Consider the following 22,697-nt stretch of genomic DNA (forward strand, 5'->3'; position numbering starts at 1 on the left):
TTTAGGCGGAAAGAGAAAAGGATGCCCGCGCGTGAGGATTTGTCGACTGGTGTAAGTGCAGAGCTCAAGTGACCAGCTTCAGGCTCAGCTGGATCCAGGCCCTCCAAATCCAGCAACTCGGCTCTGCTCTCTCCCTGTTGGCATCATTCCCTGGCAGGCTTCTCTGTGCAGTAGCTGGGATGGCCCTGTAGTCCCTGGCGTCCAACCCACACCCAGGCAGCCCCCAAGAAAGGAAAGAACCTTCCTAAAGGTAAAGGCAGCCAGAGTCCAGACCCTGATGCTCTTTAGGTCGTATGATCCTTCCTTAACTAACCACAGGGGCTCTGGCCAGGCCTGGGTCATGTGTCCACTCCCCACATGTGCGACAGGGTCAGCCTCTAGAAGTCTTACGGATCGGGGCACCGGGGTGGCTCCGTCGGTTAAGCGTCCGGCTTTGGCTCAGGTCACGATCTCACGGTTTGTGAGTTCGAGCTCCATGTCGGGCTCTGTGCTGAGAGCTCAGAGCCTGGAGCCTGCTTCGGATTGTGTCTTCCTCCGTCTCTCTCTGCCTATCTCCGGCCCACGTTCTGTCTCTTTCTCTCAAAAATAAATAAACCTTAAAAAAAAATTAAAAAGTTTATAGAAGTGTTACGGATCAAGAGCAGAGGAAAGGTTCTCTGAAAGGGAGTAACATTCTGGGTCCACGGACAGGTAAGGAGGTGGCTAGACGAGCATCTCCCACTGCCCCAGAGTTCAGCAACCAGAGGACGCCGATTTCCTTCTTCCCAAGGTTCCCGGGGGGGGATGCTTTTGCCCAGAATCCTCTACCCGTCTGGCGGTGCTCTGTATCCTGTCTCCTGAGTGGACAGCGTGCTCCCCAGACAGAGCCCCGCAGCTCTGGGACAGGACAGGGCCTGGCCTCTGGTGAGCCCTCCATGAACATCGGGTACAAGAGGGGGTGTGTGCGCGGGAAAGCGGAGGGGGCGGCCGGTGACAGCGGGTCTCTCTTGCCCGCCTCTCCTCCAGTCCCCCCGCAGCCAGCCAGCCCCCTCTTGCTGGCATCTGGTGCCCTGAGTCGATTGCCTTGGAGACGAGGCTTTCTTGTGTCAGGACGCACCTTTGTCAAACGCTGCCGCGTCTGTGTTCCTATCCTGTCCTCTGCTTGCTTGGAAAGGCAGGGGCTGTGATGGTGGAGGGCGGGCAGAGGGCATGGTAAGTCCACCCGGGCAGGGGGCCGAGGCAGGCTTAGGCGTCTTTGTGCACGAGCCCCCACCCCTGGCGTGGAGTGGGCAGGTGCTGGGAGGGTGGGCACAGGGGCTCTGGGGTGACAGGGTGGAACCGTGATTGAATTAGGTGTCCCCCTGTCCAGCCCGCATCGGGAGAGATGTGAATCATTGGCTGGTCCTGGAGGGTCTAGGGGCCATCGAAGAGTGACACCCGCCCCCGCCCCGCCCCCGGCTGGCCTCGTGTGCCAGAATCCGTACCGGCCCGTGCTCTGTGAGCGCCACACTCAGCCGTCGGTGGCTGGGCCGACCTGTGTGGTCCTCATAGAAGGCTGCAGGGGCTAATACAGCTGTTGCGACAGACCGCCCCCCCCCCCCCCCCCCCCCACCTCGCCAAGCCAGCTTGCTCCTGACTCTCGCCTTCCGGGCCCAGGAGGTGGGCAGAGAGAGCACACCCGACCTCGGGGGCCCGCGGACCAGGACACATGTCGGGCAGGCCACACTGGGCCCACGCTTGCTGCTGCTGCTCAGGGCCTCAGTTTCCCCGTGTAGGAAAAAGGGGTGGGGTGGTCCCTGGCCCACTGGGTAGGGGGTGCAGGAATCCTGCTGCATCACCATCGGCGTGCCCCGACAGGTGGTGACATTGTGACGCGATCCCTCTCGTCTGCCTGCAGGTGAATGAGGATGACGGAGAGGACGTGACCCCGCGGACCTTTATCCACACGCCGAGTGGCCCCACCATGCAGAAGCCCAGCGGCCTGAAGCCCCCCGGCCGCGGGGGGAAGCACTCGAGCCCCGTGGGCCGGACGTCCACTGGGTCGGCCGCGGTGTCGGCTGCCGCGGTGGCCACCGGCTCCAAGGAAGGTGCGCGGGGCCGGAGGTGGTGGGTGAGGGGCCGGGCGTGGGGAGTGCTTCTTCTGGAAGAGCCGCTGGGCGGGGGGCTGACGCTACGTGGAAGTTCTCCTTTCTGTCCGGCTGCGATCCTTCTCATAGTCAACTAGCACCAGGCACCGATGGACGCTTTATGCGCATCGCTCCGTCTCATGCTCCCCGACTGGGAGGGGGGACGACTGCTGGCTGCCCTCGGGGACAGGGGCCCCCGGGATCCTCCTAGCAAGCCGGCCCCATCTTCCGCCCGCCTTCTTGCCTGCCACCCAGAACCTCGCCCTTCAGCCTTCCCGTGTCTGACCCCTCGTCTTCCTGCTGGTGGGCGGACGTGAGGGCCGGGGCCGGAGGCTGGAGGCTGGGGGCGCCGGCCCCGACAGCAGATGGATAGAGGACAGCTGTCTGCTTGTGTGACGGTGCAAGTGAGGTGGTCCCGGGTGGAATATTTAGGAAGTGTGATGCAGAGGTTAGATCGCCTGAGATCCCACCCCCTACCGGCCAGACTGGTCCTTCGGTTTATTCTCTCCTTCTTTTCTGAATTGTCTGCCATCATGGCGCGTGTGTGATTTGAAAATCTGCTTTTTTTTTTCTTTTAATGTGATCAAGCGGATTTTTCCGTGCCGTTTTTAATGGCCGTAGAATATCCTGTCCATTCAACAAATACAAGTCAAAGGCCTGCTTTGTTGACACGGTCTTAGCCGTCAGAGTTCTCATTCTGAGCAAAAATGGATGTGGGCCCAGCCCTCGGGGCTGCCGGTCTGGCAGGGGGGAGGCTGAGTGTCATGAGATGCTGGAACTGGGGACTGACCAGGTCTGGGAGGTCAGCCCCGAGGAGGGGGACATGTGAGCTGAGGTCTGGAGGGTGATAGTTTACTAGTTGAAAAGGGGAGGGTATTTTAGGCAGAGGGGACAGCTCGTGCAAAGGTCCAGTGGCAGAACAACGCGTGGCAAGAGACTGGCATGTGGCCAGTGACAAGTGTGCTGGTGGGAGAGCGTGGGCCAGGGTGGGGACAGCTTGGGGTTGTCCGAGTCCTTTCGCTTCTGTCATAATAACAACGGGAAGCCGTTGTTTTAAATCAAAAGGAATATGGTAAAAAAAAAGAAGTGGAAACGTGTTCTTAACCCATCCTTTGCAGTTGGGGATGATTCTTTCTTATTTTTCACTTTGATAAATGATGTCGTGATGAATGTCCTGGGGCACAAATCCTTGCTTTGATTACAATGCAGCTGGCAGGGTACGACACTGTCCGTCCCATCTGATTGGAATAGAAGTTTAGGGAGACAAAAAGTAATAGCCAGGGAGCAGACTAGGCAATCTGGGCCCTGGGTGGGGTCAGGGAAGGTTTGAGCTGGCAGAACCAGAGCCCCGGCAGAGACCGACAGCCAGGGTGGGAGGGTAAGGAAGTTGCACGGTGTGGCCCATGCACAGGCCCCTGCCAGCAGGGCTTGCCCGGAACAGCCTGTTGGAGGCCCAGACTTGCTTTCCAACGTGGCAAAGCCTTCTTTACTCATGGGAGGCATTCCTGAGCACTGCGAAGAGGCCGGAGAGAGGAAATGAAGGGGAAAGGATGTTCCAGGTAGACAGAGTGATGCAAAGGCCCTGAGGCAGGCGTTGACTTGGTTTGAGGCGTGATTAGAGAAGGAAGGGAGGCAAGTCTGGGTGGAGAGGAGTCTGACGTGAGGTTGGGAGGGCGGGAGAGGCAGATTGCGGAGGGCAGGAGTTTTGGGTTTGTTTTCAGAGTGACGGGAGCTGTTGGAGGAATGGCCGGGCGCTCCCATCCCTCAGCCCGCTGTGCGGAGGACAGATTGTGGGGGTTCTGAGCCGGGTGGTGAGACCATCGAGGGAGGCATATGTGGCCGCCCGGGAGAGGATGCCTGCACTCACTGCCAGGGCTGGGAGAGGTCAGGGGGCTGACCACCAAGAGTGGGCCATCAGGGAAGGCTTCCCAGAGGAGGTGGAATGAACTCAGCCTTCAGGATGGGAGGAATTGAAACATGGAGCGGAGGAGGAAGGCCGGCCGGCAGTGGAGGAAGAGCATGGGCAAAGGCACTATGTGGGCTGAGCTTGGGCCAGTAGGGGGGTGAGGAGGTGGGGGTTGTGTAGCCCCCTCTCTGGAGAAGGTCACCAGCCAGGCCTCACACTCTTGTCTACTGGAGAGAGAGCCCCGTAGCACCTTCTGGGGTTATTTTCCTCATTTCTCCCTCCCTGATCAACAGGGGCCTGAATTCCGGCTCTGATCCAGCCCTTAATGCCCCTTCGGACTGCCTCCGCTGTGTGACCCCGGAAGAGTTACTTAACCTCTCTGAGCCCCAGATGGGATGATAACCTCTCTCTGGTGGGATCCAGAGAGTTAACGAGTGTGAAGGGCCTGCAAGCTACAAAACTCATTAAAGACTCCTTTCTGTCCCTTTCCCCATCCAGGGTCTCCTCACTGAAAAATTTCTAGTGTCAGGCACCCACCTCCCTTCCATTTAACCCAGTCACAGCCACCACCGTGGCAGATTTCCTTCCAGTCTTTTTTCCTATCGCACTTACTGTTTGAAGCGGTGAAATCACGGGCTGTGCCCAAACCTACGTGTCACGTTTCCATACCTCTTGTCTCCCGCTGCACTGCCACAGGGTCTTTGCATCATCTCGAAGGGCTACGTAGGCTTTCGAGGGACATGGGAAAGGGCCACACGGTGTGGCATACGGGCTGCTTCCTAGTCACACCGCAGGGTGGTCTGGGAGCCCCTGAGGGTGGGGGCTGGGTGGTCTGACTCTGCCTGGGCCCCCCGCCCTGCAGGACTGTTCCAGGGAGAGGAGGAGCAGCTCAGTGAATGCCCGATTGATTGCAGAACGGTGCCCGCCCATGCCCGGCGCTAGTCTACAGCTGGGCTCGGCACTCCCCTCCCTCTGTCCCTGGCACCCGCTGCCTTTGCTGCCTTTGCAGGTCAGAGCAAGATGTCCAGGCTCAGGGAGGGAGCAGGGAGCCCAGAGCAATTGGCCTGGTGAGCAGGGAAGGAAGATTTGTGAGGCCCACAGCTGCTTTCGTCCCTCCCCCAGTCTCTGGAGAGGGGGAGGGGCAGGTAGAAGAAGAGGACAGTGTCCTCCTCACCAACCCCCCCCCCCCACCGGCTCCTCAGGCTTCCTCACCTCCCCCATGGCACTGGCCATCTGCCCACCCCTGCAGGAGGCTGGGACCCTGTGTGGGGGACACTGGGGCCTCAGAGGTGAGTCTGGTGGAGGCTGGAGCCTGGGGTGGGGGACTGAGGGGGTACTAGGCTCTGCTCTGGGAATCGGGCAATGGCTGCCTCCCAAAGCATGAGCTCAGCCTCCGGGCAGAGGGTCTGGCCAAGGGCCGGGCCTGGACTGATGCCCCTACCTCCCGCCCTGTGGAGATTGGGGAGGGGAGGGGAGCTGTGTCAGTCCCCAGAGCTGTGACACACAGGAAGCGGCAGGAACAAGGGGGCCATTGGAGGGGGACTGTCTTCCCGGGGGGAGGGCGGGAGGGGGCCCAGAGGTGGTCATAACGGCAGGTGTGCGGGAGGGCGGGGTCTGGGCCCCACCAGTGGGCAGAGACTGGAGAGGTCAGGGGCAGCGCGGCCAGACAGGATGGGGCACACCCCTGGCGGCTGCTTCAGATCAGACTGTCAGGGAGGGTCTCGCTCCGGAGGTGACATTGGTACAAAGATCTGAGCCACAAGCAGGAACCAACCCAGCCGAGGTTAGGGGAAGAGCATCCAGGCAGAGGGAATAGCGTCTGCAAAGGTCCTGGGTCTTGAGGTGCCTGGGGGCTGGAGAGCACCTCGAGTGGGCGAGGGGGGAGTATTGGGAATGGGTCCCAGGGCCCCAGCAGAGAGCTAGAAGCTGGTGCCAGGGCCGCCTGGGGCTTTGCAATGTATCCTGGGCCTAAGGGGGGGAGAAGGGGGTCCAGGCTTCTTGGCTGGCGGCAGTCTTGGCTGCTGGGGAACAGCCCTCCCTTCAAGTCAGGAGCCGCCTGTGGGGATCGGGCAGGGTCCACCAGGGCCCTGTGATGGTGGGAGAGAAGGGACAGATAGGGGCCCTCAGCCCTTCCCTGGGGCCTGCTTCTGGGCGCCAGGTGGAGGCAGGCCAGGCCAGCAAGATTGGCCACGGTGACATGGGGAGGCCCAGGGCTGCTGGGCCAAGGGACCGATCCTAGGTCACTGCCGTGCTCCCTCGGCCCCTGCCCCTCCCCTGCAGGTCCCTGAGGGGCCTCTCCCACCCTCTGTACTGTGGCCCGGCCCCCGAGGCATCTCATTTAAGAAGGCTCGGCATTTGCCACCCTCTACTTCACAAGCAGGCGTCTGACCATGTTTCTACTCATTAACAACCCAGTGGGATAACTCTTCCTCTCATTTTAAAGATGGGGAAACTGAGGCTTCAGCTGTCATCGAAGTTGCCCAGAATAACAGGGCCAGGGAGTGGTGGCGCTGGGATGGAGACTCTGGGCTGGGGCTGAAGCTGGCTCAGGCCGCCGGTACCTGCCGCCCTGCCACAGGGAAGGCGTGGCCGGGACCCCCAGTTCAGTCCCAGCCCCGCACACTCGGCTCCTGTCTTGGGCAGCTGGCACGTGGGAGGAGTGATCTGTTCTCCGTAGGCTGGTCACAGCTGTCCCCCAATGCGCCTGTGGCCTTTCCTCACGCTGGGGACCCAGGACATAGGAGGTCAAGGAAGAGTGTGCATGGGAGCTCCCCTCAAGCAAGGAGCGGGCCACACGGGGCTTAGAGGGTTCACCTCCTATACTGTGATCCCCCCGAAAGGGCCTGCACAGGGCTGGTCCCAGAGCGTTTTTGGCTTATGGAACTGGGGCCCGATGTCCTTCATCCCCTGTGGGTGCTGCAGACACGGGAGCCAGCCTGCTGTGCCTGAGATGGGGCCGGCAGAGCTTGGAGCTGGCCTGTAGCCTTAGGCACTGGCCCTACCCTACTCCACTCCTGGACGATTATGTCTTTCACCTTGGTGCCCGGCTCCCTGGGAGAGCAGGTGGCATCCTGCCCGTGTTTTCAGTGACTTGTCCCAGATGCCGTGCAAACCTGGGCAGAACGGGGACAGACCTCCCGCCTTTGATCCTGCCCCAGGCAGCACTCATCTCCCTTCAAGGTCAGCTTCTCCAGCCCTCCTCCCCTAACCACATCCTAAACTTTTTAATGGCATCAGGATGGGGAAAGCCAAGCTGAGCTTTTCTGTGGCTGGGCTGCAGGGCAGGTGGGGGGTGGGGCAGCCTCCTAATGCTCCTGACGTCGCCCAGTATCGACCCGGGGTGGGGGGGACGCGCAGGGGCCCATCTTGCCCGCGCCTGTCTGCCGTGCCGTGGCCGGAGCAGGGCTTCTCCATGGGGAGCTGGCTCTGCTCTTTCCGGGGTAAGCCTCCCACATCTTTCTCCTCCTGGGTCCCCACCTGAGTCTGTGGGTGGGGGCTCTGTCCTCCTGGTTCGGGAGTAGGGGGAACCGAAGGGGACTTCTGAGTTCAATCTGGCTCTGGAAGGAGCAGTGAGCAACCCTTGGGACAGGGCACAACCTTGGAGTGGGCTGATAGAGGGTTCCTTCTTCGGGGAGGGATGGCTGAAGGCAGTGTAGCAGGTGGATGCCGGGCCTGTGTGGCCCCAGAGGGTGGGCCAGGGGAGGGGGGTGGACTCAGTCCTCCCTGGAGGCCATATTAGCTGGTTCCGTCAGAAGGACTGACTGGGGAGTGGACTGGACTGGGAGGTTCGCGGTGGGAAAGCCGGCACCCTTGAGGAATGCGATGGGGACCCTGTCCCTTCCTTCGTAACCTCCGCCTTGAGCATCTGCTGGGGACAGGAGAGGGCTTAGAGCACAAGGCTGCTTTGGGGTTTGTGGTGCATTTATGTCATGTTGCTTCGGGGCCCCCGGGGAGGGGAGGTCAGTGTTGTGGCCAGTCTGCATTTCGGCCTGGTCCCAGGCTCCGAGGATGGAGAGGGGAGTCGGCGTGGGACTCAGATGTATACCCTAGCAGACTGGGAGGCAGCCTGTGCCAACCAAGGGAAAACGGAGTCCTGTAGAGTGGCTGTGCCAGTGAAGAATGTTGGAGCTGCTGTGATAGACAGGCAGGGTATCCTTAGGTGACACGGAGAGGAAAATGCCAGGGTGACCGTTCTGTCTGGGACAGCCCTAGTTTATGTCTGTGGTCATGGCACGACGCTATAGTAATAACACCTCCTTTCTCTTCAGGGTGTCTGGTTTTGGATGACGAATCCTATCGTCACCTCCTTTAAGCAGTCATGGTGCTCATGAGCACGTTAAAGGCTCTGACGAGTCCTGCAGCAAAGTAACCTCAACTTTATTTAAGCTGCAATTTCTCAATCTTCTTTGAATTTGGGGGTTCAGTGTTTATGTTCATAATATCTGTTATCCCTTTGTGGAACTATGGTCTGTAGAACATTTAGGGAATGCTTGCTTCCTTGGGGGACTGGGTCTTACATAGGCATGCTTTTTTCCCTCTGGCCTTCAGGGACAGAGGGCAGACTTCATTACACCCTTCAGTTCATGACATACCGTGTCTGTGAGGCCCTGCAAGGCCCGTCTTGTGTTTTTGTAAAGTTGGTATCTTTTTATTGCGTTTTCTCTTCCCACCACCCACATCTAGGCATCCATGTCTATGTTAGGACACTCTTTCTTTTTTTAAACAAATTTGTTTTTAATGTTTATTTGTTTTTGAGAGAGCCAGAGAGAGAGAGCATGAGTGGGGAAGAAGCAGAGAGAGAGAGGGAGACATAGAACCTGAAGCAGGCTCCCGGCTCTGAGCTGTCAGCACAGAGCCCGACGACAAGGGGCTTGAACCCACAGACCGCGAGGTCATGACCTGAGCCGAAGTTGGACGTGTCATCGACTGAGCCACCCAGGCGCCCCTTGAGCCCTCCTTTGTGCCCAAGTATCGTATCAGAAACACCTTTCTGTATAACCTGGGAGAAGTATTTTTAAAGTTGCTCAAGAATCTGAAAGACTTGGGGCGTGCTGACAGCTCGGAGCCTGGAACCTGCTTCAGATTCTGTGTCTCCCTCTCTCTCTGCCCCTCCCCCACGTATGCTCTGTCTCTTTCTCTCTCTCTCTCTCTCTCTCTCTCTCTCTCTGTCTCTCAAAAATAAACAAACATTACAAATTTTTTTTTAAAAAAAAGAATCTGAAAGACTTGACCATAATTTATATAACTGCTTCCGTATTTGGGGGCACTTAGATTCAGGGTCTTGTTGCTGTTGTTAAGATTTTTTTTTTTATGTTTAAGTCATCTCTACACCCAGCATGGGGCTTGAACTCACAACCTTGAGGTCAAAGAGTCGCATGCTCCACCAGCTGAGCCAGCCAGGTGCCCCCAGGGATTTCTGTTGTTGTCTCTCTTGTGAATGACAAGTCAGTATGTCCGTTTCTTCGTTTAAATTATTTCTTTGGGAAATGGACCAAAGATGACACTCCCTACTTAATTTTTTCTCATTGAAAATATTGTATTTCACTTTTAAAACATTTTATTAACCAAATTAACACAGGCTCATTGTACCCGTCCAAGGTTAAACTAGAAAGTATTCCCCGTCTAGAGTTGAAATGACCAGGGTGGGGGGTGATGACGTGAGTGGGTTTGTGTTTAGCGGGGGTCCCGGATGGCTTTGGAGAGGGGTGAAGCAGGGCAGGGGGTGCCGGAGGCTGAGAGAGACCCTTCTGGAGGTTTCTGCGGCAAGCTGTGTGGCATCTCTCAGGCCTGATCTCGGGAGGGCCCTCTGAGACCCTAGAGGGAGGTGTGGATTTCAGAGTTATTTCTTCTGTGGGATTGCGAGATCTGATGAATAATTGGATTGGGGGTAACAGTAGGGGAAAGAGCAAGGAAGATTTGTGGTCTAAGTGGGTGTTGGGGATGCACGCCAGAGATGAGGGGTACAGAGGAGGCACTCTTGGAGAGGGGATCACTGTGGCTCAGAACGTCCAAGTGTGAGGGATCCCAGGGGACGTCGAGGGGCAGCTGCTGGAAGGGGCAGGTCTGGCAGCAGGGAAGGGATCTGGACTGGGGAGAGAAATTGGGGCCCCACTTCTCCTATATCTTCCTGTGTCATTTGGATCTTTTACGAGGAGAATGTATTCACGTCTTTCAGGAAGGCAGGGGTGTGGCAGCGTGTAAGTAAGTAGCTAAAGGCGTAGGCGTGGGTTGGATCGTAGGGGGCAGGGCACCGTGTAGATCAGGGCTCCCCAGGTCCTGACCTCCTGCAGCTCGCCCCTCCCCTCCTACTCCCTGCACTGGAGGCGGGTCAGAGACTTGGTGCTTGTGTGCCTTCTGTCCTGCCTGTCATTCAGGGCGTCTGTAGAGAATTTTGGTGGGTTTTGAGGCTGGCCACCTGTCCAGGGTGTGGGGTGGCACCGGCCCATACCGGCTCACAAGAACCCATGGTGAAATTGTCAGGAATTTTACGAGCCAGATGTTAAAGGCAGCCTTTCCCTAAAAAATTAGATTGTGTGACCTCACAGTTTAATAAATTCTATTAAAAACATGGGTCATAAATACTCAAAACTCATGACTTCTGCTAGTGCTTTTAGTAGTGTTTATACCACCATTTTATTACTGGTGAAATATTACTGTTTTACTACAGGTAGGATTTTATAGTATCTGTGTTTTTAAGGTCATTGCTCTGTGGTAGAAACACCACATGATCTCTTTCCACATCCGTGTTCAGTGACATCATGCTGGTAGCTTGAAATTGACCATGGTGGGAGAATTTACGTTATGGAAATCGGCAAACTCTACAAATCAGGATTACTGTTCTCCTGGAGAGCTAATTATTTTTGTTCAAAAAAAAAATTTTTTTTTTACTGTTTATTTATTTTTGAGAGAGAAAGACAGCGATAGAGCGTGAGCAGGAGAGGGGCAGAGGCACGGGGAGACACAGAATCCAAAGCAGGCTCCAGGCTCTGAGCCGACAGCACAGAGGAAGCTGTCATTTTGCGGGCTGGGGGGTGTTCATGGCGCACATGGGGAGCCAGTGACCGGAGGAGAGGCGAGCGATGGTGGGGAGGCGGGTCCCTGGGGAGACCGAAGGGGGACGGGAGTTTGCCTCTAGAGGGAGAAGAGCGTTCCAAGCTAGAACAGTGAACCTTCCCTCCCCAGCCCCAGGCCCCCACGGATCTAGTTCCTTCTAGTCAGGGAGGTGGCCAGCTGAGTTGTGGCTGTGGTTCTCTTGTTATCTGGACCCCACCCCAGTGTGAGCCCCCATTTGGCCGTGCCTGTAGTCCCTAGCATCTGACCCTGGGTGCTCAGAGAACTGGGTCCCTGGGAGCTGGGGTTTGGAAGGCCTGTCCCCTCTTCCTGAGGCAGGGTGGGACCCAAGTCCCCGCCGGGGGAAGGGCGGGTGCATCCTCCCACCTCCGCTGCAACAGGCCGCCAGCTGCCGCCACCCCACCCCACGCCCCTTAGCCCTTTTCTCAAAGTCCTGCTTTGAACTTGAAACCGGCAGTAGATTCCCTCGTGCCTGGAGTCTGGGGAAAGGACCAAGTGCTCGAATGCGGTTTAAGTCTGTTGCCGCCTTTCGCTTTCGTGGGGGCTTGCCGGGCCAGGCTGCTCTGTGCAGAGGCTCCGAGGGCGGGGGGTGGGGCAGGCCCTGCCGTCAGGGAGCTTCTGGAACCTGCCTCAGAGCCCGGTGGGTGTGACGGTGGGTGTGAGGGGAGAGCCGGCCAGGTCTGACAGCCCTGGGAGAACAGGGAGGGATGCACAGACTGTCAGGTCCTGGCCGCTCTGCCCTCGCCCTTTGCTGTCCTGTGGGGAAACAGGTGCAGGTCCAGAAAGGGGCTTGGCCAGGCCTGGCTCCCTGGATGGAAGGGGACTCTATCCCTGTTTTCCATGCCTCCCCAAGCCCTGGTCTCTGGAAGCTTCCTGGTGTGAGGGGGGAATTTGATGAGGGCTTGTCCCGTGAGGCTGGGGCCGCCGAGGGCACCGAAGAGGAAAAATGAAGCAAAACCCCCGTGCGCTGTCGCCACGGGCTTGGGACCTGGATTTTAGCAGCTGTTAGAACAACTGGTCTCTGGGCCTATGACCTTAGAAGGGGCGGGTGGGGAAGAAAGATTACCTGAGGGTCTGCCTGACTCAGGACAGCTGGGGAGGACAGCTGTGTGGGCAGCTTCTGACTGAGAAGAGCCACACTGGGTCCCCCTCGACCTGGGACCCTCCTCTGTGCTCTGAGCAAAGAGGCCGGGTAAGCACAGGTGCTCACCTGGGTCACAGCTGCCCAGGCCAGTTAGCAGACATCATGGAGCCACTGGGCACAGGCACGTGTTCTAGAAACAGATACCGGAAGGGCAGGTGCCACACACTCGAGCCTTGTGGGAGAGCTGTTGAGGGGGAGGGCTCTGAGCCAGACCAGCTGGGCCTGACTCCTGCCTGGGTAACTTTGGACAAGAGCATCTGCATGATAAGAATGTAATGTAGAGGGGGCGCCTGGATGGCTCAGTTGTTAAAAAAAAAAATTTTTTTTTTTTACATTTATTTATTTTTGAGAAACAGAGTGAGACAAAGCATGAGCAGGGGAGGGGCAGAGAGAGAAGGAGACACAGAATCCGAAGCAGGCTCCAGGCTCCGAGCTGTCAGCCCAGAGCCCGATGTGGGGCTCGAACCCACAAACCGTGAGATCATGACCTGAGCCGAAGGCGGACGCTCAGCTGAGCCACCCAGGCGCCCCGTCAGTCGTTTAAACGTCCAACTCTTGGTTTCAGCTCAGGTCACGATCTCGTGGTTCCATGACTTGGAGTCCCACATCGGGCCCTGTGCTGGTAGTTCAGAGCCTGCTTGGGATTCCCTCTTTCCTTTCTCTCTGCCCCTCCCCGACTCATGCTGTCTCTGTCTCAAAATAAATAAATAAACTTTAAAAAAATCAAAAAGAATGTAACGTGGAGAAAGGATCCAGACCGGTAGCTGCCCGACTCTTTTCATTGATGGACCACAGCACCTTGGGCATGGTTATGACGGGGGCCGGGGCTGGGCCATACTCCAATATGTGGCTTCCTCCGGCTGCTTTTCAGAGTGGCTTTTCCTAAGGAAGGTGCCCGCCTGATCTGATGAGTGGGAGAACCGCTGTGGGGTTCCCAAGGTCACCAGAACCTGCCTGGGAGGCCTTCTTCTGCCTCCTGGGACCCTTTGTGGTTCTTAAATGTTTAAAAATACTTTTTAAAGTTCATTTATTTATTTTGAGAGAGAGCACGTGAGCAGGGGAGGGGCAGAGAGAGAAGGGGAGAGAGAGAATCCCAAGCAGGCTCCACACTGTCAGCACAGAGCCCGATGCGGGGCTCGAACCCACGAACCATGAGATCATGACCTGAGCTGAAACCGAGAGTCAGACACTCAATGGACAGGGTCACCCAAGTGTCCCTTAATTTTTTTTTTTTTTTTTAATTCTTTAGTCTTCGTATAAATCATTGTTATCAAAATAACATCACAGTCAGCCCTCACTGTGCCCTTGCTTGGGCCAGGCACCGAGAACAGCCCCAGAAACCAAGGTGCAGGTGAGGAGGAGACCCAGGTGGGGCTAGGCCTCTGCCTCATGGCATCTCAGTGGTGGAAGAGAGCCTGGGGGGGCCCCCCTTCCAGGGTCCCGCCTAGGGGTCTTCTCTTAACAGGAAGCAAAGGGGACGTCTCTACATGGGACGGAGTAAAAGACAAGATTGTTCCCTGCTTATAAGGAACTGTAGGGTTTGGCCAGATTCTGGAAAACGGGTTCACTCAAGGGAGTCCAAGATTTGGGGTGATTGTAGTTTGATGCTTGGCTTGGCAGGTGCTTAGTGCTCTATTTTTGGTTTAATATATGTGTGTACCCTGCACCAAGAGCCAGAGGCCTCTAGCCAGGCAACTTAGGTAAAAGTGCCTGATCTCTCTGAGCCTCAGTTTTCCTCATCTGTAAAGGGGGGATAACAAAATGACTTCACAGGATTAACCGTGAAGGTCAGACGGGCTACTGTATGTCAGGCCCTTAGCACAGAGCATCAGTTAGTGGGTTGATCACCGTGGTTGTTAGTCAAGTTCAGCAACGGAGCCCGTTGATCTCCCAAGAGCCCAGTCCACAGTTGAGAGGTCCCCTTTGTCAGGACCCCCCCCCCATCCCGGCTGTCCAGGCCTCGGATGCCACGTGCTTCCCCATTCCCGCCACCAGTGCCCCAGAGAGAGAACCACATGCTTGGTCTTGACTTCGGGCTGGGCCTTGGAGTTATGTGGCTTCCCCAGCGCCTAGAAGCTCTGGCTTCCAGTCCTGAGCTTCTTGCCAGGCCTGGGCCCAGGGTCTCTTGGCGGTGGCTGAAAGGAGGATGCTGGTGGGAGCCGCTTCCCTGTAGCCCCTCACTGGCTGCCCCTGGAAAGGACTAGGAACATACGCATCACTGTTTCACAAACGCATCAGCCTCTGGAGCAGAGAAAGGTGGGTCCTTCTCTGCCTGATGCTGAGTCTGGCAGGAAGTGGGGGGCAGCCTCCAGACTTCGTGGTGCAAATGGGGAAGTTTCCTGAGCCCCGTAGCACAGGAGGCCCTGCGTGGGCCCCAGATACACGTAAGGCATGTGGGTTCAAGTCCTGCTTTGTCTTTTCGTGAGTGACCTTGAGCAAGTTGCTTCTCTTGCCTTCCACGTCCTCATCTATAGCATGTCAGGGTCCGGGCCCAGGGGGCAGGCCCCTTCCCTGGGTTTGAGTCCCATTTCTGCTGTGTGACTCTGTGCAAGGCCCTGGCCTCTCTGAGCCTCAGGGTCATTCTTCTTCTAAAGAGGGGCTGGGTCAGGGCACAGAGAGCCCAGAGGTCAGCCCCAGGATGTTGGAAGTGAAGGACTTGTCTCCCATGCGCCTCCCCCTCCCCCCTTTTCCTGGTCTATGCAGTCCTGATGCTTTGGGCTGCAGCTCAGGGAGGGGAGACTCAGCAGCAGAGCAAGAGGCTTTTCTGGCTCCTTCCTTGCCCCAAGGTGTCTGTGGCTGTCCCCAGCTGTCAAGGAATGGGTTGGAGCCGTTTGTATTGGGCCCCGAGCTGGCTGGGGTGCAGGGTGGGGGACACAGAGACCACTTCCCCTTGGTGGCGGGCCATGAGTGGTCTCAGGTTAACAGCCAGGAGCCTGAGCCCACTGGGAGGGGGAGGTGGCAGTTTGTAACCCTCGAGAATGGGTTCATTCCTGGCCCTCGATCCTGAGTGACCCTGAGCTGTGAAAGGTGAGGCTCTGAGGAGGTGCTTTCCTGAGTTTGCCCTTTTTTTTTTTTAAGTTTCCTTATTTATTTTTGAGAGAGACTTAGCGCACGCAAGCGGGTGAGGGGCAGAGAGAAGGAGAGAGGGAGGAATCCCAAGCAGGCTCTGCTTGGTCGGCGCACAAGCCCGACTCGGGGCTCGAACTCACAGAGCCGTGAGAGCAAGACCTGAGCTGCAGTCGAGTCGGACGCTTAACCGACTGGGCCACCCAGGTGCCCCCTGAGCTTTTTTTTTAATCCTTGAGCCTTCCGGAGGGATTGGGAGATAGGGAGAGACCTCGGGGACGCCCAAGGCTGCGCGCCCCCCCCCCCCCCACCGCCGTGCGTGCCTCAGTTTCCCCATCCGTCAGCCGGCACGGGGGGCACCTCCCGGCTCCCACCGCGCACCCCGGAGCCCTGACCGCTGCCTCTCTCCCGCCCCGCAGGCTCCCCCCTGCACAAGCAGGCCTCGGGCCCGGCCGCCGCCGCCACCGCCCCCCCCGCCGCCGAGAAGCCGGGCCCCAAGGCGGCCGAGGTGGGCGATGACTTCCTGGGGGACTTCGCGGTGGGCGAGCGGGTGTGGGTGAACGGCGTGAAGCCGGGCGTGGTGCAGTACCTGGGCGAGACGCAGTTCGCGCCGGGCCAGTGGGCCGGCGTGGTGCTGGACGACCCGGTGGGCAAGAACGACGGCGCGGTGGGCGGCGTGCGCTACTTTGAGTGCCCGGCCCTGCAGGGCATCTTCACGCGGCCCTCCAAGCTGACCCGGCAGCCCACGGCCGAGGGCTCGGGCAGCGACGCCCACTCGGTGGAGTCGCTGACCGCCCAGAACCTGTCGCTGCACTCGGGCACGGCCACGCCGCCGCTCAGCAGCCGGGTCATCCCGCTGCGGGAGAGCGTCCTCAACAGCTCGGTCAAGACGGGCAACGAGTCGGGCTCCAACCTCTCGGACAGCGGCTCCGTGAAGCGGGGCGACAAGGACCTGCGCCTGGGAGACCGCGTGCTGGTGAGTGCTGCCTCCACTGCCCCACCTTCAGGGGCAAGCTGGACCCCGGGGGCTGGGCGGGGAGGGGACTGGGGGGGGGGAGGAGACTGGGGGGGTGGAATGCTGGGGGGGGGGTCCAGGCTGGGACGCCCAGTCCTCATCGGAACCACACGGAGTGACCGGGGATGCCGGTCCAATGGGCTCTGGAGACTGTCGCCGTGTGACCCTGGGCGAGCGCCTCAACCTCTCTGGACCTCAGTCTTCCCATTTGTAAAATAGGTTGGGATGCATGAATATGCATAATGCCTCTAGACGGTGCCAGAAACTTAGGAGGTGCCCCATACATGTTAGCTCTTGTTGGTTTTATCCACGGATCCCGCCCGATGGTATTTCCCAATGGTGTTATCCGTTGACCAGCATGGATGCCCCAGGCCTATACTATTTCAATACTATGCCCCAGGAGAAGGCCGAGGACCGCAGGGTCGGGTGGTTCAGACACCTAATTGGCTGTAACGAAACGATCACGATTGGTGTCGGGGACAGAGTTGGGTCACTCTTTGGAGCCAAAAGGACCATCAGCCAAGTCTTCCTGCCAGGGGCCCCTCTTCTCTGCCGGTCCCTGTCATTGGGGCCACATTGGAAGGGGCAGTGGCCCCCAAGTCCTTTAGAGTCTGGATTCATCATCTGGATTCATTCATCAAGTCCAAATGAAGCAGTGTTTCCCTGGCACCTGCTGTGGGCCAGGGCTGGGCTGGGGGGGGTGCCAAGGTCATGGCAGGACAGGGTCATGTTCCTGCTGTACCAAGCCCAGGGTTAGGGTGGCTGAGGTGACCCCAGAGCTGACCCTGCCCCCCCCCCCCCAAGAACCACAGTGTTGGGAAGGAGAGAGTAACCCACGAGGCAGTCTCTGAAGGGCATCTGGTGGGCTTGGGTGTGAGAAGCCAGTGGGGGTAGAGTCAGCTGGTGGAGGAGACTGTGTTCATCAGTCTTCTGTGGGACTGTGGGGACCATATACCTGGAGCTCCAAGACTGAATGGGGAAGGGTTTGGGGGGCTCCAGGGTCCCCTTGTGGGGACTGCAGGAAAGTATTGTTGCCTGGGATTCTCCCTCCCTACCCCGAGGACCTCACACAACGCCAAGGTTTCCCCTGGAGGCTTCTGGGTAGGGTATTTGGGGCAGGGGCAGGGGAAATAGAGGAAATGTTTATACCCATTGCCTTGTTGAATCCTCAAGCCCACACCGTGATGTAATTTTATCCCTACTTTGTGGATGGAGAAACTGAGACTCAGAGAACTTTAAGAACTTACGTAGTAACTTACAAAGACTCAAACCAGCCCCCGCAGCCCGCCTTCCTGAGTCTCTCTACCCTGGTGATCTCTCTGGGGTCTGCCCACCCCAGGGGCCGGTTTCCCAACCTGCTTCCCTGTGGACAGAACTACCCACTTCGGTGATCTGGTGGAGGGCGTGGCCAGACTTGGTCCCTGCCCTCCAGCTCACTGTCTATCAGGGGAAAGAGACAGACGTCAGTGTTTCCTTATAGATCCGGGTGAGTGCCCATCACGGAGGCTTGACCTGGTGGGGGGCATCCCCGAGGCCGGTGTTTGGGCTGAGCCGAGGGAACGGACTAGAGAAACAAAAGAGTAGCAGGGCTGAGCTGTTGTTAGCAATGGTGCTGGGCAGCATTGTGCCTATGAGGCTGGTGTAGGCTTGACCCTGAAGGAGTGGAGGGGGTTTGCTCTATTTGCAGAGGGACCATGGCGCGGGCAGATCCACCTTTAAGCGCATCCCGCTTGCTGCTTGACGAGGAAAGGATGGGAGGGGGCAAGAGTGGAGCAGGGGAGAGGCAGAGGGCTGCGGTGGCAGCTCCGGGGACAGGGGGCTAGACTCTCGGGGCATTTGTGACTTCCTAGTCAGGGTCCTTGTGGTGGGGCTTTTGCTCTACTGTTGCTGCCACGGCTCCCCGGGAAGCCGTCCCCACCTGGCTGATGGGACCCAGGCAAACTGGCATACAGTCTCACTGAGCTGTCTTGGGGTGCCCAGGGGCCAAGGGCACCTGCTGGCCGTTGACCACTATAGGGAGATCAGGTACAGGTTGGTGCCCTTGCTGCTACTTCCCACCTGTGTGATGCTGGGCAAGTCACTTAACTGAGCCTCGCCCTCATTCATTCATTCATTCATTCATTCATCGTCTGTCCATTCAGCAAAATGGGCGTAGAAGCACCCTTGGGCTGCTTTCGTTGAGAACATTCAGAAAGCTGGTGGACGTGAAGTGTTCACAGTTACGCGGGGCCTGGTGAGTCCCGTGAGTGCCGTGGGTGTGGTCTGAGACCTCTTTGGGGTGGGAAGTGGAGGCTCAGGGGGTTATGGGCCAGCACTGGTTGGTTCTCAGGTTGCAGGAGCGGGGAGGTTGATCCCCAGTTTGATCCTGTCTGGAACTCCCTTTGCTTCCCTTTTAGGGAGTGGGCAGGGGAGCATACAAGCCTGCACAGGGTGGGCACTGCTCTAGAAGTCTCTGCCAGGCCCTAGCCCATCAGCAGGGCTGGTGGCAACCAAAGCAGATGGGCCTTGCTGACTTCCTACCGCGGTCTTGGGGGCGTCCCTCACGCTGGGGGCTGTGCCCAACACTTTCTGTACCTATTCTTTTTGGGTCCGGCCCACTGCCTTAGAAGCTGGGAGTTACCCTCCCATTTCATAGATGAGGAAACTGAGCTCAGCCCTGGAAACAGCTGGTCTGGAGTCACGCAGCCAGGAGGTAATAGCCATTCACTCATTCATTCATTCATTCATTCATTCATTTATTGATGTTTATTTATTTTTGAGAGAGAAAGAGAGAGGGAGGGAGAGCGTGTGAATGCGCACGCGGGGGAGGGGCAGAGAAAGAGGGAGACACCGAATCCGAAGCAGGCTCCAGGCTCTGAGCCGTCAGCACGGCTGAACTCCCCAACAGCGAGATCACAACCTGAGCCGAAGTCGGATGCTCATCCGGCTGAGCCACCCATGCCTCTATTTATACTTACCAACTGAGACTGCCCTAGAAACAGGATATCCGTGGAGTCTGGGTGGGGGGGGGAGGAATTTACACACGGGGTTTGCTTCTACCGAAAGGATGATGGAGCCCCACGTGTCCCCCGTCCCACCGGAGTGTGCAGCTTCTCCAGGGTCAGTCCTGCAGCCTGGTCCACTGCTCACGGCCAGGACCCAGCTGGCTCAGCCGACCCCAGGACTCGATTCTCCCTGTGCCTGCTATGGACACCTGCTACGTCACCTTCCTGTCCCTACTCCACCCTTTAAAAAATTACATGCTGGGTGTGGGTGACTGTGGAGGCTGGAACTTACTTGAGGACAGGAGACAATATCAAAAAAATATAACTGCTTTTGCGGATTTTATAAATCATGTGATCCTATAAATGCATTATCAGGGCCCTTCCCAGGGCCTTGGAGGAGGCCGGTGCAGAAGCTGTATTAGCTTCACCAGCTGTTAAACCTGCTTCTGAACTGGGTCAAAGGCATGAGTAGTATTATTTATGGTCTTTAAGTCATGTTGCTCTTCAGAGGTACCTCTGGATCCTGGTGTCACTGGGGCCTCAACGCTACCCCCTGAGGTGCAGGTAGCAGCTAAAGAATCACGGGCAGTTTATTTACGCTCTCTGTGCCTCAGTCCCTTCACCTGTAAGATGGGAGAATAGTTCACCTGCTGGGTGTGCAGGCTGTTTAGAAGCCCTGCTCTAAGTCAGCTCTGAGTGTTAGTTCTTACCAGCCTTAAAGTCCTTGGAGGGTGGGTGTTCCCCTCGGCCGCGGGGGTCCCAGGTGCAGTGAGGGGCTCGGAGCTCAGAGAGCCTCCCTGAAGTCACAGCAGCTCATGATGGCCTGGTGTCCTTGGCCCTCCTCGGTCAACCACTTGCTCGGGCCCACGGGCTGGTTGCCCTGCCTTTGTCCTTTTCCGCCCCTCCCCTGCCCCAGCACACACACGGATAACCTTTCTGATCCGTGCCTGGAATTCCTCCAACGATGAGCCACGCTTTTCTGATCCCTTCTTCTTTTTTTTTTCAACGTTTATTTATTTATTTTTTTTGGGACAGAGAGAGACAGAGCATGAACGGGGGAGGGGCAGAGAGAGAGGGAGACACAGAATCGGAAACAGGCTCCAGGCTCTGAGCCATCAGCCCAGAGCCTGATGCGGGGCTCGAACTCACAGACCGCGAGATCGTGACCTGGCTGAAGTCGGACGCTTAACCGACTGCGCCACCCAGGCGCCCCTCTGATCCCTTCTTCTATTCCCCACCACCCTCAGCCCTCCGTCCGGGGCACCGTCTGGGGCCCCCGCCGCCAGCTCCTGCCCGCCCCTGCACAGGGGCCTCTTTTTTCCTTTCTGGGTCCCCCTTTCTAGTCTCCCCACGTGCTTGCCCCGGCTGTGCCCACCTTAAAAACAAACTGAGGGGCGCCTGGGTGGCTCAGTTGGTTGAGCATCTGACTTCGGCTCAGGTCATGATCTCGCGGTCCATGGGTTAGCCCTGCATCGGGTTCTGTGCTGACGGCTCAGAGCCTGGAGCCTGCTTCGGATTCTGTGTCTGCCTCGCTCTCTGCCCCTCCCCTGCTCGTGCTCTGTCTCTCTCTGTCAAAAATAAATAAACATTAAAACAAAAACCCAAAAACTGAGCCCCTGCCCCATGTCTATTCCAGCCGTGCCCACTTCTCTGACCTCCCTTCAGCTAAACCCTTGAAAGCCCCCTCTGTGCACGTGGTCTCCACCCCTGCTGTCCAGCACCCTCTGCTCCGGGGAAACTGAGGCCGCCACAGATCTGCACAGTACAAGTTAGAGCGACCGGTTCCCTGTCCTGGCTTTATGTCCCCTCCCGGCAGAACTGGGCACCGTCCGTCTCCCTGCCTCCTTCTGGAAGCACTTTCTTCCTCCCTCCCCCCACCCCAGCTTTCCTCCTACCTCCTTGGCCAGCAGGGAGGTGTTCCTTGCCTCGGGTCAGGTCCAAAGTCCAGCCGTGGCTCGTCTCCCCCTGTGCAGTCTCCCTGCTGGAACCGTCTGGGCCTGTGACTTAGAAGAGTCCGGACACATGGGGCGTCCCACTGCCCAGGGGTGGCTGGTGTCTTAGATCAAGTGCTTACGCAGCATCCCTGCTTAGCGTGTGTTACTTTCCCGGGGCTGCTCTAACAGCTGCCACCAACTAGTCCTTTACAGGAAGGGGGTTTTCTCTCCGTTCTGGGGGTTAGCAATCTCAAGTCAAAGGTGCTGGCAGGGCCGTTCGCTCTCTGAAGGATCAAGAGAAGAACCCATTCCGTGCCTTTCTCTTCGGTTCTGGAGGCTGCTGGCATCCCGTGGCATTCCTTGGCCGGCAGCCACCTCACCCAGCCCCTCCCTGCGCCTTCACACGGTCTCGTCTCCGTGTGTCCGTGTCTCTCCTCTTCTTATAAGAACAGCAGTCACATCCCATTAGGGCCCCTGCTAATGACTTCCCCTCACTTAATCCCGTCTGAAGGACCTCAGCTTTAAATAATATAAACATAATAATATAATTAATAATAATAAGATCACATTCAGGGTGCCCGGGTGGCTCAGTCAGTTAAGCATCCGACTCTGGATTTTGGCTCAGGTCATGATCTCGTGGTTTGTGAGTTCGAGCTCCACACTGGCAGTGTGGAGCCTGCTGGGGATTCTCTCTCTTTCCCTGTCTCTCTCTCTGCCCTTCCCCCACTCACGCTTGCTAGAGAGCAAAATGCTCTCTGAAAATAAGTAACTAAAATAAATAAACTTTAAAATAAATAAGTAAGGTGGGGTGCTTGGGTGGCTCGGTGAGTTGAGTGTCTGACTTCAGCTCAGGTCATGGTCTTGAGGTCTATGAGTTCGAGTCTCACATCGGGCTCTGTGCTGACAGCTCGGAGCCTGGAGCCTACGTCCGATTCTGTGTCTCCCTCTCTCTGCACCTCCCCTCCATGCTCTCTCTCTCTCTCTCTCAAAAATAAACATGAAAACAACATTTTGAAAATTTTGAAAATAAATAAGGTCACATTCACAGGTATGGGGAGGGGCGGGGGAGTCAGGACTTGAATGTATCTCTTTTAGAGGACACGGGTCAGCCTGTCACACATGCCCCAGACAGAACTCATCTGTTTATCCCCCACCCCGTCCCTGACCTGCTCTTCCTGTCTTCCCCGTCCTTGTGAACACTCACCTGCCTCTCCAGCGACCAGGCCAGGAACTTGGGACTCAGCCTTGTGCCCTGTTTTTCTCTCCTCCCCAACCACGCGACTCGTCTGGAAGTCCCCGGTGCTGTCTCGAAAACACACCGGAATCTGTCCCCACCCTACCGCCTCCCCTGGGAGGCTCCTCTCTCTTGGACGGAGGGCCCGCCTCCTCCTTGGTCTCCCTGCCCCCACCCAGGTCCCTGCACCCCACAGGCTCCCATTTCACCTGAGATAAGACCCACCTGCCTTCCCATG

At 57.5% G+C, this 22,697-nt stretch overlaps 1 protein-coding gene across 3 annotated transcripts in view; it reads left to right on the forward strand.

Annotated features, from left to right (window-relative positions):
• Positions 1-22,697, forward strand: part of CLIP2 (CAP-Gly domain containing linker protein 2) — a 74,501-nt gene that overhangs the window by 19,015 nt on the left and 32,789 nt on the right. For all 3 annotated transcript variants that reach the window (XM_043561349.1, XM_043561351.1, XM_043561350.1), the window contains 2 exons: positions 1,877-2,066; positions 15,712-16,268. In XM_043561349.1, coding sequence (XP_043417284.1) covers positions 1,943-2,066; positions 15,712-16,268 — 681 coding nt within the window. In that variant the 5' untranslated portion in view covers positions 1,877-1,942. The remainder of the gene's footprint in view (positions 1-1,876; positions 2,067-15,711; positions 16,269-22,697) is intronic.

Source organism: Prionailurus bengalensis, chromosome E3, assembly GCF_016509475.1.
Source record: "Prionailurus bengalensis isolate Pbe53 chromosome E3, Fcat_Pben_1.1_paternal_pri, whole genome shotgun sequence".
Taxonomy (NCBI): Eukaryota; Metazoa; Chordata; class Mammalia; order Carnivora; family Felidae; genus Prionailurus; species Prionailurus bengalensis.